Here is a 19,145-nt window from a genome sequence, read left to right on the forward strand (position 1 = left end):
AACAAGTAAGTGGTGCTGAATGGTACGAGAAGGGAGTTTCGGTGCTGAATGGCACAAGGGAGGCACTAAGTCCCCACGCCTGTTTGGATGGTCAAGAACTGGTAATATGTCGAGGAGTGGTGCTGTAACCCTACTGAAGGAACTAACTACTAAGTAGTTGGATTAAAGTGGGTGATATGCACATAAAATAACCCTCCCCGAAGTAATGCCGTAAGGTAGTGCCGGGAAGGAATCGGGTTCTGGGCAAGAGCAGTGGTTTTACCGCGCAGCCCAAAGCCGTTATCTGATACGTTGGATTTATACATTTTCTCCTGCTTAGGGCTTTTTTGAAAGTTTTTTTTCTGCTCTCTAAAACATGATGGAGATAACCCAGCTTAATGTCAATCATTACATGGATGGCGAGAAGAGGGAAAGGCGGCATTTCGAGCGACAAGGGCTAGATAGTGCTGAGCAAGCCTACCTGCTACAAGAAGATGTGCAGAGAATTAGACTCACCGTACTGTGATGGCTAAGATCAAGGGTCCAACGACCCCAGCTGAAATTTTGCGCTGACAAACTGAAAATTATCTCGGAGGGTCTTGTTCCACAATCGTACTTATTCGCGAGAAATGAATTGACAGTGGTACGAGCACCAGTGCCAATAGCTAGAGCTTCGCTCCCGCAGAAGCTCTTTCGTTATTAGTTTCGCATTGAAGGACTGGGAGACTGGCCCGAACCCCAGCTCCCGCAGGATGTGATAATAATAACTACCACGCTGGACTGTTGTAACAAGACTAGTTTTATTTTTCGTAAAATACACTTCGCACTTCTAATCGACTACGCCGATTCGCTGATTTAAGCGCTTTTATGCGCTTGGTCTTCTGTCGCCATCGCCATAGGAAGACGATGACGACGACGATCACCAAGAATGCTGCGCCAACGGAATACAACGCCACGTCGTGAGAGCTCAGAGAATTTTCCACTGTTATTGTGTCGCCGAATGGCCACATGTTGATGGCTTGGTGCTACTTTGTAATTGGTCGTTGGATCGGGGGTGCGCGTGTAATTTATCGCACCACCAAGCGGATGTTTGTTTTCACTGTTTTATGCTGATTGTTGGCTTTTCGATCGATGTGTCGCAAAGCTACCGTGGCCGAGTAATTTTATTTATTTACTCGAAATGCGGGCCCTCAATTTCGACAATCAAGGTACCGCCACTATTACAGGTGAATGGTGCTTACTTCCGTGGTTACACGTTATCACACCAGGCCTTTTCCCGAAACACGACCGCATAGCCGCCTACACCTTACGTTGAAGCAGACAGTGGAAATGCTGGTGGCAATCGAGCCTCCAACGGCGAGCTCCTAATAGTGACAAAAAGGCTGAAAGCGCAAATAGCTCCTTGCCCGGGCGGTATCCCCAACGTGGCACTGAAGACCGCGATCCTTTCGTTTCCGGACATGTTCAGGATAGTTCTACAGAAATGCTTGACGAAGGCTACTTTCCGGACAGCTTGAAAATCCACAAGCTGGTATTGCTGCCAAAGCGAGGGAAGCTACCATTCAGATTTAGCATCGTATTGGCCTATAGAGCAAGGTGGAGCAAAAGTGCTAATCTAACAGTTTTCCTAAAATAACTCTTGGTAGAAAAGCACAAGATATGCTTGCTGGATACTCTTGGTAAACTTCTGGAAGGGGTCATCCTCAACAGACTGACGAACTACGCTGAAAGTGAGAGCGGACTTTCGCAGAGGCAGATAGGATTCCGGAAAGGGATATTAACGATGGAGCACGCAGTCATTGCGAGAGCAGAGAAAGCATCGTAGCAAAGAAGAAGGGGTAATCGCTGCCGCGATCGACGTGAAGAATGCTTTCAACAGGACCAGCTAGGTGGCTTTCGCCGTAGCGCTGCACAGTATGCGGGTACCCTCAAAATTGAATACTATATCGAATTTGTTGGCTATTTTCGGCAAATTTGAGACTAAGAGAAACGAAAGCAATGAAATTGAAAGACGGATAGGTATTCTAGAGCGAATCAGTTATAAACTTAGAACGGAAAACTGATCGAAAGGAAATGTCATCATGTTTTACCGCCGGCGTCGGCGGTAAAACATGATGATGAGTTATGTTCTACCATAGACCATGCGGTAGACTTGGGTGCAACGCCCAACTCCTACTCTGCAGAAGGCAAAGAATTCTTCACATTTCCTTTCGATCATGCCCATATGAGCCTGCCTAGTTCTAGTTTTCCGTTCTAAGTTTATAACTGATTCGCTCTAGAATACCTATCCGTCTTTCAATTTAATTGCTTTCGTTTCTCTTAGTCTCAAATTTGCCGAAAATAGCCAACAAAATCGATACAGTAGAACCTTGCGGCAATTAAAACATAGTAACAAACTGAATACTAGGAGACGAACATGGGGTAGGGGTCGATTAGGGTTACGGTGGGAGTACCTCAGGGCTGTACAACGGACTGTTAACTCAGGAACTGCCCACAGGAGTTGAAATTGTCAGATTTGCAGATGACGTGGTCCTGACGATAACCGGCAAGACCATTGAGGAACTGGAGATGGTGACGGTAGAGACAATAGGCACCGTGGAAACCTGGATTGCCGATATCAAGTGACACCTGCCTCACCACAAGACGGAGGTAGAGCTGGTCAGTAACCGAAGAAAAACAGCGTGTCGTGATCAGCATCGGTGGACTTCCATCGATCCGTGCGCTGAAGCACCTGGGTGTGATGGTCGACGATCGGTTAAATTACAACAGCCATGTCGACTATGTATGTGAGAAGGCTGCGAGGACAAATAACGCATTGGCAAGGATCATGTCGAACATGGGAGGAGCAAGATGCAGCACCGCACTTCTCCTGCTGGGTGTCTCATCCTCAATAGTGAGGTGTAGGTATGGCCTTCAAAGCGGAACCTTCGATGTTGACAAGAACGTTTCGGCCAATGGCTGTTTGCGTCGCGAGCGCATACAGAACGAGATCGTCGGAGGCGGTATCCGTCATATCCGGGATGATCCCCATTTAAATCATTGTATACCGACTATTTGTCCTACAGCGATACAATTTGATCGAAGTTCTATCTAAACGCCAGACCGAGCTTTACGCTTGAAGTTGGCAGCCTACTTATACACTATAATGAAATCGATTGGGGTTTAGGCGTCCAATATTTATTATATGTAGTTTCCCTCGACGTGCTATTTTATCAACCGAATACCAAGTTTTACGCATAGCAAAAAATCATATGTTAATACAATCCTCATCCGAACGAGATGCATGCAACTCCAAATGTACCTTGCCCGTTGGTGCACTTACCAGTATAGTCAGGGATTGTGAGATCCATCTCTTGTAAAAATTTAGAGCAGACATCAGGGGACTTGCGACGACTTAAACAAAACAGAATACGCAAAGATTTTTCATTAAGTGTGAACTATTGAAGTGCGATGTTGGTAACAGATACATTCTCATCCTCACTTCAGATGCTGCCCAAGGTACCGGTTCCAACGCTGGATCAAACCATGAACGAGTATCTCCGGGTGCTCCAGCCCATCACAACACCACAACAGTTGGAACGGACACGAATGCTCACTAAACAATTCACTGCACCGAATGGACTGGGAACGACGCTGCAGCAGTACCTGCTGGACAAACGGGAAGCCGAGGATAACTGGGCCTACTACTACTGGCTGAACGATATGTACATGGACAACCCCTTACCGTTGCCGATCAACTCCAACCCCGGTATGGTGCTGCCACCTCGAAAGTTTACCACCGTCAACGATGTGGCTCGTTTTTCGGCGAAGTTGATCGACAATCTGATGGTTCACAAGGAGATGCTCGATAGGTTAGATCAAATAATAAATTATTGTTATGAAATATTCACCGAAACCTTGAATTTCAGCGGAAATCTTGTCCAGGAGAGGGCAACTTCTCGTGAAAAGGGTCAACCCTTGTGCATGGCGCAGTATTATCGGCTTCTTGGATCCTGCAGACGACCGGGTGAGAATCAAGATAGCCAATATTTGCCCGAAAAGAGGACCGATGAGCATGTGATTATTTTCTGCAGAAATCAAGTATGTCCTATTCGTATCTTTTAAGCTGAATTCTAACCAGTTGACTTTGACGTAGATGTACTGTCTTCCGGTTAAGGCTGGTGACCGTGGTCGTTTAACCGAAGATGAAATTGCATCGCAGCTCTTGTACATTCTCAATGATGCACCATGTTTGGCTCGGAAAGCCCCACGCATTGGTATTCTGACGGCGGAGTCGCGCCGCCAATGGGCTCTAGATCGAAAGATGCTACTTCTGGAGGAGCAAAATGCCCGGAACATCGAACTGATTGAGCAGGCATTGGTACAGGTCTGTATCGATGAACCAATCCCGCTGACGTTCAACGCTCGTGGATTCAACGGGTCACCGGCCGGGGCTCACTATTGCGGAGGACGGGATGAAAGCAACATGGCCCACGAAATGATTCACGGGGGAGGCAGCGAATACAATTCCGGGAATCGCTGGTTTGACAAAACGATGCAATTAATCGTTTGCAACGATGGCAGCTGGGGCTTATGCTATGAGCACTCTCCTTCCGAAGGTATTGCCGTAGTTCAACTGCTAGAAGGGATTGTTAAGAAAATAGACGAGGCTCCCAATACGGAAGACAATGGGCCGCAGCACCATCTACCACCACCGGAGAGACTCGAATGGATTGTTCGACCGGAAATTGACCAAAGAATCCGGGACGCTGCTAAGAGTGTTGATAAGTAAACATATAAAATGTAACGCAGTTTCATGGATGGTTAATCTTGTGTTTATTTTTCAGGAGCATAGAGAATTTAGACTTTTATGTTTATCGATACAAACCGTTCGGTAAGAACTTCATCAAAGCTTGTCAAGTTAGTCCGGATGTTTTCATTCAACTATCGTTACAACTAGCCTATTACAAGTAAGTATTCAAATGTATAAATTTTCGAGCAAAACATTATAAATGAGTTATATTCCAGGCTTTACGGTCATTTGGTCAGTACGTACGAAAGTGCTTCAACCAGAAGATTCCTGTTGGTAAGGTTGATTGTCTCCACGTAACCTTTAAGATTTATAGATAAAAAACTTTTAGGGTCGCGTGGACTGCATTCGGTCGGCCAGCATGGAAGCGCTGGAATGGGCCAAAGCAATGTGCCAGGGAGAAGGTGCTAATGTGGCGCTCGAAAGTGACAAAGAAGAGGACTACGGTGGCGAAGGAAGCGACGCGAAAAAAGTAACTTTCAGTATTTACAGTGTATGTAGCCATAAGAAAATTGGGTCTATTCAATTAGCAACTCTTTGTGTCTCATTGAAATATTTTTCTTTCCTATGATAATTAATATTTTTAATGATTACTAGCGAGATCATTTGAGAGAACTGTTCCGATGTGCTGCGGCACGTCAAACCGAGGTTATGGTGCAGAACATTCTGGGACATGGTGTAGACATCCATCTGCTAGGTCTTCGCGAGGCCTGTAAAGAAAAGGAAGGCAGTCTCCACGAATTATTCACGGATGAAGGTTACAAAATTGCGAACTGTTTCCTACTTTCGACCAGTCAGGTACCTGTTCATTTTGGTCTTGAGCCTGCTCATTCACGGTCAAATGCGCACCTACCACACTGAATGGCACTACTATGCACAAATCGTTGTACTTCCTGTCAGCACTTCCGGAGCACGTCTAAACTGCACCGCCAGAAACGTTAATCAAAGCCTCTTAATAATATTTTTGTTACTTTTCCCAAGGTCGCCTGCTCAACTAACAGCTTCATGGGTTACGGTCCAGTTACGCCACATGGTTATGGAGCCTCATATAATCCTCATCCGAACGAGATCATCTTCTGCATTTCGGCATTCTTCTCGTCGGATAAAACAAGCGCATCGAGATTTGCCCGGTCGCTTCAGGACTCGCTCGACTCCATGCGGGATCTGCTGTCATAAGCTCTATATATACATATAGGTGGCCTTACCGCACATGATTTGCGAAAATGAAAACAACCAATGAAAACTTATACATATCAATATCTACAAGATAGTCGTCGAAACAACTCAAACATATCAATTAGTTGGAAATCTGTAGCAGATTTATTTAAAACTGTTAAATACCCTACTGTCACCGTTGCAACCCTGTTGGATAGGTTGGGCAACATTTCAACGGAAGCTGATTGATCGATTGAGTTTAAATTTGTCGATGGTGGTCCAAAAGCAGCTTTTGAGAAAAGTCGTGTTTTCACACTTCTTTCCCAAACTACCCTACAACAATAAACAAAAATCATTATGTTTAACTGTAGCTACACATCATGATTTTTTCTACTCATATTTGGGTAGATAATTTGTTCCCCTAATTCTCATGTTTCAATGGTTACAGGATCGGCATCACACCTTCAGTCCGAGTGGGTCGTAAGCATAGCGTGAGGGGTCTATTAGCAAGGATTCGTCGCATTATTACAATACACACTCTTGCAATACATTCACATTAAATCACATGCCGTGCTTTTGTACTGATGAAATTATGGTACATAGATGTTTTCAAATGTGCACAGTGTCAATTTTTTAATTGTTCCAAAAATGTTTTGAGTGGGTAATTATCCACTCGGTTATTTACTACCCACATTATCCATCGGCTTTAAACGGCTACATTACAAAGCAAAACAAAAACCAACAATGGTAACCACTCAGGCAAATTAGAGAAAACTCTCGAATGAAATTATTATTCTAGAGTTTTCTATTTTTTGTGGTTATCTGACACGGTTCAACGCGTTACTAACTGAGCCGTGGATCTTATGTTGGAAGGAAATAACATTGCATCTCACTACCGTCGTTGGGCCTTATTGACGCAGTTTACTGCTGATCTTCTTTCTTGGCGGTGAAACTGCGTTATTCGCAGCCTTGCACTGTGGATCAATCTGTTTCTTGTCCTTATTGATCGCTATGTCTTGTCCTTTATCGCTATTTTGAATGTGTCCTCTTCGGTGTTTTCTTATTTATTGGTGGTACTGGTTGTTGGCTTCGAGACATCAGTCACAGTGGTTGTTGAGTGAATATTTGTTCCTGTCAGATCTGAAAATGTGGATTTTACAGCCGTTTGTGATTTAGCATAAGATGATTGTGTGCTGTTTTTGATTGTAGTAGGCAGACTTTCCTTAACTGAAAGACCAAAACTGCTTAGGATTTGGCTTCTGGTTCGATTGGGTTTCCGCTACGTGTCTTGAATAGAGAAAGCGATTATATGTCTTGTAACTGCCAAAACACAGCTACTCGCAATCTTTTCAGTTTACGTAGTTGACGAATGGACCATATTGGTTTTGGTCGGGGACTTGGTGCGGGAACATGCATTATGAAAAGCTGTTTCAGGACCAGTGAAAGTTTTTCTACGGCAACATCTACATCGATCGCGGAATTCAACAAAGTCAATTGCCTGCAGTGGGTTTTGAAGCCTAGAGAAATCAGTTTTCGAAAAAATGAGCTTCTGACATGCAGTGTTTCATTATAAACAATCAATTAAGAACAAATCTACGTTACTAGAAGAGGAGGATGACGTGCGTCACAAGCAACTAACAGCTCAATGGCTTCTGGAATGGCGCAGTTAATAGAAGCTTCTTCATTTACGAAACGGAGATTCAGGGTTTAATTTCGTCTGTTATTTACTGTACACATTTGTAGCATGTTCAATATAGACATTCCGTCCAGTGAGGCAGTACTCGATCTCGAAAATATTGATTCAGAAGGGTCTGGGAAGGCATAACCGGAAGAGGTACTTTTCCAAAGCAGTCCAGGTTGGTTATAATCACCAAACCGTAGAGGGGCCGTGTTGGGTTGAATGGAAGTTGTGATGTCAAGTGATGAATCTATTTGCTTCTGAATGATGTCTTTATCACTTCCGGAGTCAGGGGAATAATCACCCACATAAATATTAGTATCGCGACCGCGAATATCTACCCACAGTTGTTCGAGATCAGTACTATCAGTTTTATGCTTGGACGAGAGCCGGATGCATACTGCGATAAGCACACCGCCACCTAGTTTTTCACTGTACTGTCGTCTAGATCGTGATCGTTACGGTAAACCGTTTACTTTGAGCCGTATAATTGATGAATGAATTGATTTGATAATTCAGCCACGTTTTGGTTTGGACAATAACATCATATTCGACCTTTGAAACAGCGATGAACAACTCGTCAATTTTGGTGCGTAGTCCTCTCATGTTCTGATAATAGATGCTAAGATGTTCCTGCAAGTAATGTCCTGGTTGAACGGTAGAAAGGTGAGTGGCGGTGGTGGTAGCGTCCACCTGTAATAAGGGTGGGTTTTCATCGGGGGCAGCATCTGTATGTCCTACTTCGGAAAATATTATTAATATTCAGATTATGAAAAATGTGTAAGATACTAAGTTTGTAGTAGTTGACCGTTTAGGCTCGAAGCTATATTCGGTCTCCGATATGTAGCTAGTGCAATTATAAGAGTGCGAATAGCTTAGACACAGTACATAACTCAGCTATTGTGCAATAGTTCAAAATAACGCTTTTGTGACACTATGGAAATGTATGATTTTTCCATAGGTCAGGGAAACTTCCTAGTGAAATGTAACAGCATTGAAACTGAAGCTGGAGACTAACTGAGCATTTTTTTAGTACGATAGATGGAATTCAATCGGGCCCTGGACTGTACGACGACTTCAGCATAAAGAAGTTACATATTTCGAGCGGAGTTGTTGCTTGAACCCCATCGAGTGACATATAAGATGGCAAATCAGCTTTCTTCAGAGAAGTCCATTCGGCTGACGACGGACAAAACAGTCATACGGGAAGCTGTAGTGTTTGTAGTCAGAGGGTTGGATACTGGCACGTCAACTCTCGATATTTTATCAGGGCATGACAAAGAATGTCTGGAAATATGGAGGCTGTTTATTGTTATCGTTAAAGGACACTTCGTAGAGGTTGCTGATGTTAAATTGCAGATTGTCAAGAATCTCAAGAAAAGGGACACCATCGTTGTTTATTCTATCCGCGTTATAGCGAGATCCGGAATGTCAGCTTGGTTTCGTACATTGTTGGGATCACATACGACAGAGAATCTGCATTTTATGCGACAAACCACCAATCAGTTTTAAGGCGGTGTTCGTGCGTTGCAAACAGGGGCGGGTCCAGAAAAAAAATTCGGGAAGGGTCTGAAACCTCGATTTTGAAATGAACATTGTACAATTCGTAATACATAATAACCTTATTTAATGATTATCAGTTTAGTTGGTCAAATTTGGTTTGGAGTGATTTTGAGTTTAAAACTAATATACAATTTAAACTAACTCAAAATTTCTCAACAAATAAAAAAATTTCGGAGGGGATCCGGACCCCCAGGAAATCCTCCTGGATCCGCTACTGATTGCAGAACTAGAGTCATGGTTTCATTAGACGAATTATTCCTGTTGGGGTTAAAACCAACAAACACTAGAAGCATCTCGATCTTGGCGAGAGAGCTGTTTAAATTGGCGAATATAAGATGGAGGCCTTTAGAGCCAAATTCGCATAAGGCCAATTCGCGGTCCTGATCCACCAAAATAAGTATCGGCATCGCATTTGCTCCTTGTCATGTTGACGGCGAGATGAACCGATGACCGAAGTGCGAGTGACTGTGGGTGCTTGCCGATTATAGATGTGGTGAGTGTCGTAGAGCGAACAGTGGCTTATAATGTTTATTTACCGAAAACTTTTGCGATTATTAGCACAAATTATGATGCGTATTCTAGAAGACAATAGTGTAGAGTAGATATGTAACAATCGTTCACTAAAACAATACCAACTAATGAACAGACGGCAGTATTTCGCTGGCACTTGACAAAAGTTTGAAGCGCGGAAAAACTTTTTGTGATACCTGGCTATACACTGAATCAAAAAATAATATAGACGCGTGCAGTCGACCGACCTTATTTCTGTCTGCGAAGGAAAAAAATTATAGCATTGTACTACGTTGACACTCATTTTTCAACTAATGCTCACTTTTCTTCTACATCCTCAACATTGGCATCCTCATTTGCTCCATGCAAATCGGAATGGTCCTCCAAGCATTGGTCAATGATATCAAGTCGCGCCTGAACAAGATTCTGTATCAGTGCTAATATCGCAGTATCGCTCGTGGTTGGACCACAACATCTGCCTAACTAACGAATTTAATTAATTTGTTAGAACAACCAATAGGCGTCGAAAATTTACAAAAAGGCATATTTGTAGAGTTCACATCTCTTACTATTGTCAGTTCAACTGTCAAAATAAATTTGACATGATATTTTGACATTCAGATAGTATTTAGTTGGACAACTCGGAACAACGGTCCCACTAGCGAAAGTCCAACCTAAAAGCAGTTCAGTCGGAGTTTGGGAATATTGTATCGACGGTGATTATTATTTATCTTGGCAAAAGTGTCCAACATTCTGGTACATGAAAATTACATACAAATCATATTCGACTAGATACTAGAATCATAGCATAGCGTTGCAAAAGACCACCCCGGAGCAAAACACAGTTTGGTCATCAATTTCAAACAATCAGCTTTCTCGAAAATAGAGCCTGACCTATCTCAAAAGATTTGCATCTTGACGGAAAGGGAGAATCAACCAAAGAAACGGAAACATATCACTAGAACGTAAGGCTGTATTTAGACTAAAAATAATCGAAACCATATGTAGATGTAAAGAAACTGTTAGAAATTTCACTATGTAATATTACTTGTTGAAGATGTTATAAACCATCGCTTTTATCGTTCAATTACCTAGTCTAACATATGCTATTGTTTTCGAGTTACGAGTTGAGTTAATATATTAGACTGCGTGTAGTAGCAATATTGAAGTTATTAATCTGAACTGCGTTACATTACCAAGTATTACGTAACAATATCTAGTCAATGTGTTCTTAATGCAAAGCTAAGCTTTAAAAGGCAACGTCTCATAATCAGTGATAATTAATCCATGAAGTTGAGTTTATATATTGCATTTTATCAAATCGGCAATTGAAAGAGAAGAATTATGTGTGCAATATTATTTTAGATCGTATTATAGGTTCATTTGAAATGCTCACAATCTGAGCCAGTTCGGTGGACAAATAAGTCAGAAGTAAACTACTGCATACTGACACGAAAAAAAACCGCTGGTAGATTCGAGCGCCCGCACAGTAATTCTTGTCCATTAAACGAAGCAAAATCGTAGACATTAATCAAAACTAACATTTTGGTATCATCAAGTTAGTAGAGAAACGATAATTTTGTGTGTATGTCCTTAGATGCAAGCTGTGCTCGATGTATGCAATGCATGCAATCGAGTTAGCAAGCTTGCGAGAAACATTGCACGCAACTTGCATGAAACTAATTATCAGAAAAGCTTTAAAGCGTACGAAAACATAGACTATTAAACCTACCGAAAGGCAAAATTTGTAAAACAGGACAAACGTGTGAAAATAACAATATTTAGAGGTGAGTTCAAAATAGTAAACAAGTAAAAAACAATGTAACATAGCATTTAGTCTGGACCTGAAACTGGATACATATCATTGACATATCTGAAATGTACGAATATATACATTATCGGAATAAAATCTCTACATAAGTCATATCTAGAAAGTAAGGCTGGAAGTTGTAGCCAAAGACAACAGTTCACTGGTAGTTCGTAGTGGTATGCTTAATTATTGTACAATAAGCATCTATAGCTGATATAATATAAAATGAAACTATTCAATGGTTTCAAATAAGTAGGAACATGTTATGGTGTATAATAATTAGGTTTGTAACAGACATAACAGAAAAGAGCTCGAGTAGAATGCATCTTCTATAGAGTAGCATTGAGACTCGGTTTAAAAAGTCAAAAAAGAATGTTTATAGTTCTGAACGATGGCGATACAATACAGTTTGTCTGATTATTTGCTCCGGTACAACATAATTCTGCGGAATCTGTTGAAAACAAAAATCAAGTTTTAGCTTTGACACTTATGATCGTTTCTGCACGGGACGCGATTGGAAATTTTGACCGGTCAATACCTGCACATGATCAGCATATTTCGGTACTAATTTGTTTCTACTAATTAACTGCGTCTTGTTTTCTCTATACTGCGGTGAAAATAACATGACAGATGTTTTTTCTGTCGTGTATCAATATTAAATGATGTTGGTATAATTCTATTAAGTACTAATATTATACCTACCTTACCTTATTGGCTACAGCGTCATCTCGCCAATGCCGGACGTATCGTAGAGCTCCATCTTTATCGGTCTTAGGTCGGTCGGATCTCAGGTCCTCTTCCACTGCGCATAGCCAACGCGTTCGTGGCCTCGCACGAAGTCGGCGTCCTCTTCATGGCTCTCAGCTGAATATTGTTTTCGTAATTCTTTCTTCCGACATTCGTACCACATAACCAGCCCATTGCAGTCTACCTTATTTTATCTGTTTAACAATATCCGCAATTTTGTATACTTGTTACAACTTATGATTCATGCGTCTGCGCCACACTTCATTTTCGCAAATCCCGCAGAGTATTGTCCACAGCTCTTCACGCTCAATGATTTCGAATGCTCTCCTATCTGCCGCCCTCAATGTCCACGCTTCGTAGCCATAAAGAGTGACTAGGAGAATCAATGTCTTGTATAAGGCGAATTTTGTTGACATTTGTAGGTTGCAGGACCTAAGCTGGCTAAGCAGACCGTAAAAGGCCCTGTTGGCAGCAGCAATACGGCTTTTACCTCATAAGAGACATCATTGTCGCAAGTCACAAGTGTACCAAGATACATGAATTCTTCAACCACTTAAAACACGTCACCATCAAGCGCTATCTCGGAACCAACACTAGTAGACATGCTTTTCTTTTTACCTGCGATCATGTACTTTTTCTTGGCTGAGTTGATAACTAAGCCTATCCTCGCTGTCTCCTTCTTAAAAAGCAGGCCTTCTTCCACTGCTCTACGATCGATTCCAATTACACCAACAGCCGTCCCCGAAACCAAGGAGCATATGCGACCTTGTGATGATAGTTTCATTCATTTGGACGCCTGATAGCTCCTGTAAGAGTAATATTGAACAGCAAATTTGAAAGTGCATCGCCTTGCTTCGGTCCATCTAAGGTCATGAGGTTGAGATTTCATTTGCAATCCGAAGACTTGGTTTGAAACCATCCAACGTCGCACGTATCAGTCTAAGCAGTTTCGCCGGTAAACTATGTCATGACAGAATCTGCCACAGCTCACTTTTTTCACTGAGTCGTACACCGCCTTTAAATCATTGAACAGATGGTGGATCTGCAAGTTGTACTTCCGGAATTTGCCTGGGATCATCCACAGGCGGAACATTTGATCCGTCGTTGATCGGCCCTCACGAAAACCAGCGTGATATTCGCCGACGATGGACACCTCAAGCGGTCTCAGTCTGGTAAACAGGATACGCGATAGTATTTTGTACGCCGAGTTCAGGTGAGATATCACCCTGTAATTAGGGATCATCCACAAATGACGTAGCCTTATATGGGGGAGGGGGGAGTTTGGAATTTTGTGATGATGTGTGACGACGGGGGGTAGGGGGTCATGACAAGCTACGTAGCTTTTTAAAGTGGAATAACTAACATCGATTTTCATCTTTTTAAAAAAAATTGGCGGGACAGGGGGGGGGGGAGAGTTACCGTCAAGCTACGTAATTACCCGGGGGTATTTGGTAGTTTGTGACGAAATGCTACGATGGGGGAGGGGGTGTTAAAAATTACTCAAAAATGCTACGTCATTTATGGATGGTCCCTTAGCGCACCCCAGTCTGTGCCCAGCCAACTAGCAGGGATTTTTTCGTCCACCCATATTCTTAGAATAATGCGGTGGATTATTTGGTGCAGCTGCTCACTATCGCGCTTGAGAAGTTCAACCGGGATCTCGTCCTTCCCAGCAGCTTTACTGCTTTTCGGCTCACGTATAGCGTTCTGAACCTCATCTAGTGTTGGTGGATCCACAGCTTGTCCTTCATTTCATGCTTATCCTGTTCCTACATACACTTTCAATTCCGCCATTCAACAAAACCTCGAAATGCTCCTTCCACCTGGCAGTCACCATGGTTTTGTCTGTCAACAAATTTCCCTCTAGGTCATTGCACATAACGGGCACTGGCGCTGATTTATGTCGTGCACCTTTGGCAATTTCATTAAATCTCCGCCTATCATTCCGGTCCATGCTTTCTTGCGCTTCAACAATCACACTTTCTTCGTGCTGCCTTTTCTTTTCGCGGTAGATTCGTTTCTCGGCACTTCTCGCTTCCCCGTACCGCTCTCTGTTGAGGCGTGTACTAGCCACTAGCATCCGACGTCTGGCCGCATTCTTCTCGTTCGTCGCTCTCTGGCACTCTTCATCTATCCAATTGCTTCGTTGGCGCCGCGGAGCTGTACCTATCTTTTCTCACGCCGTTATAATCACAGCTTCGTGGACAGCCTTCCACATGCTGTTGACATTGCCAGCTACGTTGGTCTCATCTATCCGCTCATCCAGCTTCTGGCGATACTCAGTTGCTACATCTTCAGCCGTAAGAAGTTGGAAATTTATTGCATCGTCCTGTTGCTTCTTGCACTCGTGACGCTCGATAATCGTGCACGAATCTTTGCTACTACGAGATAATGATTCGAGTCGATGTTTGGGCCTCTGAGGATCCTCACCTCAATGACTTCGGAGAAATACCGTCCATCTAACAGTACAAGGTCTATTTGGGAAAAGGTACTGCCACTTGGGTGTCTCCAGGTGGACTTTCGGATATGCTTACGTGCAAAATAGGTACTACTGATTGCCATCCCCCTAGCAGTAGCGAAAATTCCAAGCCGCAGGCCATTATCATTGTTAGCAGAATGAAGGTTCTGCGTACCAATAATTGGGTGAAGGAACTACTCCCTCCCAACCTGTGCGTTAGCGTCACCGATGACTATTTTAACATCTTACCTTGGGCAATCTCTGTAGGCTTTATATAAGCTCTCATAGAACCAGTCCTTCACATAATCGGGTTTGTCGTTAATTGGCGCATAAATACTGATCAGACTGTAATTGAAGAACTTGCCCTTAATTCTTAACGCATAGATTCAGTCGTTTATCAGTTCCCACCGAATAACTAGCTTCATCTGCTTCCCGATCACGATGAAACCAACACCATGGTCTGCTCTTTCACCACCGCTGTAGTAGATGTGGTACCTGAATTAAGTGTTCGCAATGGGGTCCACTGCTCAGAATTCGCGTTCTCCGGTTTTCGGCCATCGTACTTCCTGTATTGCTGTCACGTGCACACCAACATTACGCAGTTCACGAGCCAAGAGCCCTGAGCGTGTGGATTCAGATCTTACGTTCCGAGATTCCAATCGTTATCCTTTATTCGTTGCTGGTTCGTTTGCCGTAAATCTAGTTCGTTTTTCGCTCTACTCTTGCCTTTCTTGATGTTTTAGGTATTTCGGTAGACTACCACACCGGGGTCACGCTACCTACATCGCGTTGGTGGGGATGCCACCATAGGTGTAACTGATGCGATGCAGAGTTTCTTATTCAGCCGCTGAATGTCAGTCAGACGCTGTTTGGGCCGCACCTCCTGGTGAACAGATGCTCGGATACGCGCCCCCTCACCTCCCTGATGTCAGAAGGACAAAAGTGCAGAGGTTGCGCTACCTGCTAGGCACGCAACTTTCGACTCGTAGACGCGTGAGGTAGGAACTTGTGAGGAGTTGAGGACCAGAGCTATATTGGACGCTCCTTTTGTTGTCAACTCACCATTTGCACTCCAGATACTAATAATAGATTCGCGTAATTGGAATGATTTGAGTTAAACAGTTAAATGCCCTTATTATTAGAAAAATTCCATCTACTTAGATGTTTAATAAGAAATTGTTTTGCAAATTGACAGCGAATATAATTCTATTTTTGTTTATTAATTTCCTATTGTTAACATTTAAAACTCCAACACCTCGAAAATACGATATATTGGACAAAATCCACTTTTACGATAAATTGCACGTATTTATTGATTCATCAAATTTCAGTGTGCCTCAAGTTTATGAGCGAATAAACTTATACTGATTCCATTTCTTTAACTCTGGTCAACTCGCTCCAATGACTACAAAATCTGGAGATCTGGTCTGGTGTCAATTTAGTTCTGGCTTTTAATTTTAACATTGCATTAGCTCTGTGTTGTCCAGATCAAGATCTGAAACGCAATGCTCTACCAACGTTTTTATTTGCTTGACGATTTAGGTAAGTTCTGCAACATAATAAATAAGTACTAGATCAATAGCCATCCAAGCAGAATGTCACTCAATTCAACATAACATGTCGACATCAACGCTTGTAAAGTGGTTGTTATTGTAGCTAAATAAAACAATATCTATCACTAATCAGTATTGTTAAAGTTCGTTAAGTTTGCATGTGACGTGTATCAAAAAAAGTTTATCAAATATAATAGCTTTATGTTAAAATAGACAACTTATAAGTGATACTCAGTACTATTCAGTAAATGTTTGTCAAATGATAGGTACATCTACAACAGTTGCCGTTCGTTCGATGCTTACTGATTTGAAAAACCACTTATTCTAATTAGCTTCTAAATATAAGAAACCCGCAATTCTATATATCCACTACCTATAATGCCAACCAAAAATGAGGGATAAAGTATTGTCGCGCTTATAATAAAATCTCACATTGCGGGCGCATCAAATATAGCCGCAGTTGCTCCGCAAGCAGATTTCAGTGGAGCTTTATTTTTCTGCCAGCTGTGTGCTTTTCGAAAACTTCAAGGAAAAAGCTGCCTATAAATTTATATAGGCGGCTGTCACGCGCCTATCTCAATTGAGCTTTCATATAATCGCATATCGAGCGATTATCCTGCAAGGCACAATATTTTCGCATTTGAAAACTAGAAAACCCACAGATGTAATGTGCATTAGTTTATTATTAGTGCATTTGCCCTAAATTCGACCTTTCCCGATCGAAAGGAACGGCCGCGCTTCAAGAAGTACCACGCTTAACCAATCTGTCATAACATCGCAAATTTGCACAACGGCGGGCTGAATTAGAACACAAGTTGTTTAGAAAATCAGGGCTGGTTTATGCAATGTTTTGTGCAGTTTGAGTATACCAGATGCAAGTGGTGCCAAATTCACCACGTTCAGTAAAATTTAAAAATTATTTTTTAAGATTACAGAATTGATAAAATTGGCTTAGTCCTACCGCAAATAGTAAATACAGTCGTGATTCACTGGTGACACTTTTTAACTGGACCGCTTTTTAGTTGGACCTCCGCTAGTTGGACCATTATCCAACTAAAAAGCATCTGAATGTCAAAATCTTATGTCTTATGTGACAATCAATCTGACAATTATTAGAGATGTGAATAGATGAAATTACGTCTCCTTTGGAGAGTTTTTGACATCTGTCAGTCGGTCCAACTAACGAATCAAATTAATTAGTTGGATAGAGGTGTGGCCCAACCAGCGAATCGCGACTGTACAAGTACTAGTTAGACAAAAAACTTGCTGCCAACCCTAGAGCGGCCTATTAGGTTCTTTACAGACACAGTTAACCACACTTTTCCTGACAATTCGCTTGTACTGTTTACATGGACTTAGGAAAATTTGTGAACGACTAGATTCGCTCAAAGCAAATCGTAAAGAATTTTTCTAAGTCCAAGTAAACAGTACAAGCGAACTGTCAAAAATGAACACTCAGTTCATTTGTGTCGTCACCGTAAAGTATTTAATAGTAAGCAGTTGGTGCGGCGAGTACGTTCAGGTGAATGTCTCAATATAATCGAGTTTTCATCGACGAGGAGAGGGGTTCCCTTACGACTGTCCTGGTTTTCACTCGTTAGATATGGTCACCCTAGAATAATGCACCCAAAACTAGGCCTTATTTTCTTTGTGTCAACAAAGAAGATCCACGTCACAGAATTTTGGCCGGGATTTTCTGCCGGTTTTCGATCACAGAAAATTTTCTACTTCTGAAAAACACCAGCTGTTTCAGAACAGCACAGATTTTCAAACATATTAATAAAAACAATTTTTCCATCGGAAACAATTCAAGTTGAATTGTTTCCGGCCGGATTTTTCGTTTATAGATTTTTTAAAATCCGTGACGTTTTCCACAGTTGAGTTTACACTTCGGAAATCATGATTTGTTGCCTTTTTTCCGTCGCGGAAGCCGAAAATTCTCCTCCCATTTGAAATGCATGTTGCACGAGAAATCACATAAATCCATGTCAAATGATCTTTGTGAATCAGTAAGCAATTAAGTAATTAGAACGGCAACTGTATCATCTCAACATATCGAAACGTGTTCAAACGCCATAGGCAATTGTAAGAAAACCTTTCTAAGGTTTTCAAAAGACCCCCAGTAATATAGTATGTGAAAATAAATAATGTTGAAAAACAAAAATAGTGATCGTATTCGGATACTGTTGAAAGAAACTTCCTTTTGATTCGTGTTTGTGATTAACAATATATTAGATTTTTTAAATCATATTCTATATACATACTATTCAATATTTGAACAAGTTTTATTATCTTTTCGTTTCAAACAATTAGTGTTTCCTTTAACTAATGCTGCGCGTTTCTATATATAACTTCTGAAAAAGGACCCAGAGGTAGATCACTTGGGGTGCATTTTGAAAAGTATTTGCAAGTGGTTTGCTGTTCTGTTATACACCTACCCCCTTCCCCTTCCCTTAAAATGGTCAGGTCATTTTACATCGTTCATATCTCGATCTACCTGCGCGCTACATACAGCGGAGACGATTAGCAACTTCATGACTTAACCTGATTATAAACACTAACCTTGGTTCGAATTGATAGTAGGGCAATTCTTTTCTTTTGATCAACTATTGCTTGTGGCACTAAAAATTGGATTCTAACCGCACTGCGCACTTACTATTCTGCCGTGATACGCATAACTGTCCCTTCTGCATAGGAAACCCATAGCAAATGGGACTGTTATGCGGATCACGGCAGTATTCTTCTATTAAATTCTTCTCATAGACTGGTTAGTTCGACTGGTATGTCTATGAAAGTACCATCTCCACCACTTGAAATACATGCGTTTTGACAGCTCGCAGTTTTCGGTAGCAGTTTGATCACTCGCACTTTGAAAATGCGGAGTCCAGGTTGGCGGGAAATGC

The 19,145-nt window shown here is 42.0% G+C and overlaps 1 protein-coding gene across 2 annotated transcripts in view; it reads left to right on the top strand.

Moving 5' to 3' along the window:
• Positions 1 to 18,406, top strand: part of LOC131677769 (choline O-acetyltransferase) — a 178,255-nt gene extending 159,849 nt beyond the window's left edge. The window contains exons 3-10 of one of the 2 annotated variants that reach the window (XM_058957798.1): positions 3,466 to 3,830; positions 3,888 to 4,059; positions 4,115 to 4,746; positions 4,806 to 4,928; positions 4,987 to 5,044; positions 5,100 to 5,261; positions 5,366 to 5,566; positions 5,750 to 18,406. In XM_058957798.1, the coding sequence (XP_058813781.1) occupies positions 3,466 to 3,830; positions 3,888 to 4,059; positions 4,115 to 4,746; positions 4,806 to 4,928; positions 4,987 to 5,044; positions 5,100 to 5,261; positions 5,366 to 5,566; positions 5,750 to 5,944 (1,908 nt within the window). In that variant the 3' untranslated portion in view covers positions 5,945 to 18,406. The remainder of the gene's footprint in view (positions 1 to 3,465; positions 3,831 to 3,887; positions 4,060 to 4,114; positions 4,747 to 4,805; positions 4,929 to 4,986; positions 5,045 to 5,099; positions 5,262 to 5,365; positions 5,567 to 5,749) is intronic. The other variant, XM_058957799.1, reaches the window with a different exon arrangement.
• The last annotated feature ends 739 nt before the right edge of the window (positions 18,407 to 19,145 follow it).

The sequence above is a fragment of the Topomyia yanbarensis genome, chromosome 1 (genome assembly GCF_030247195.1).
Source record: "Topomyia yanbarensis strain Yona2022 chromosome 1, ASM3024719v1, whole genome shotgun sequence".
NCBI lineage: Eukaryota > Metazoa > Arthropoda > Insecta > Diptera > Culicidae > Topomyia > Topomyia yanbarensis.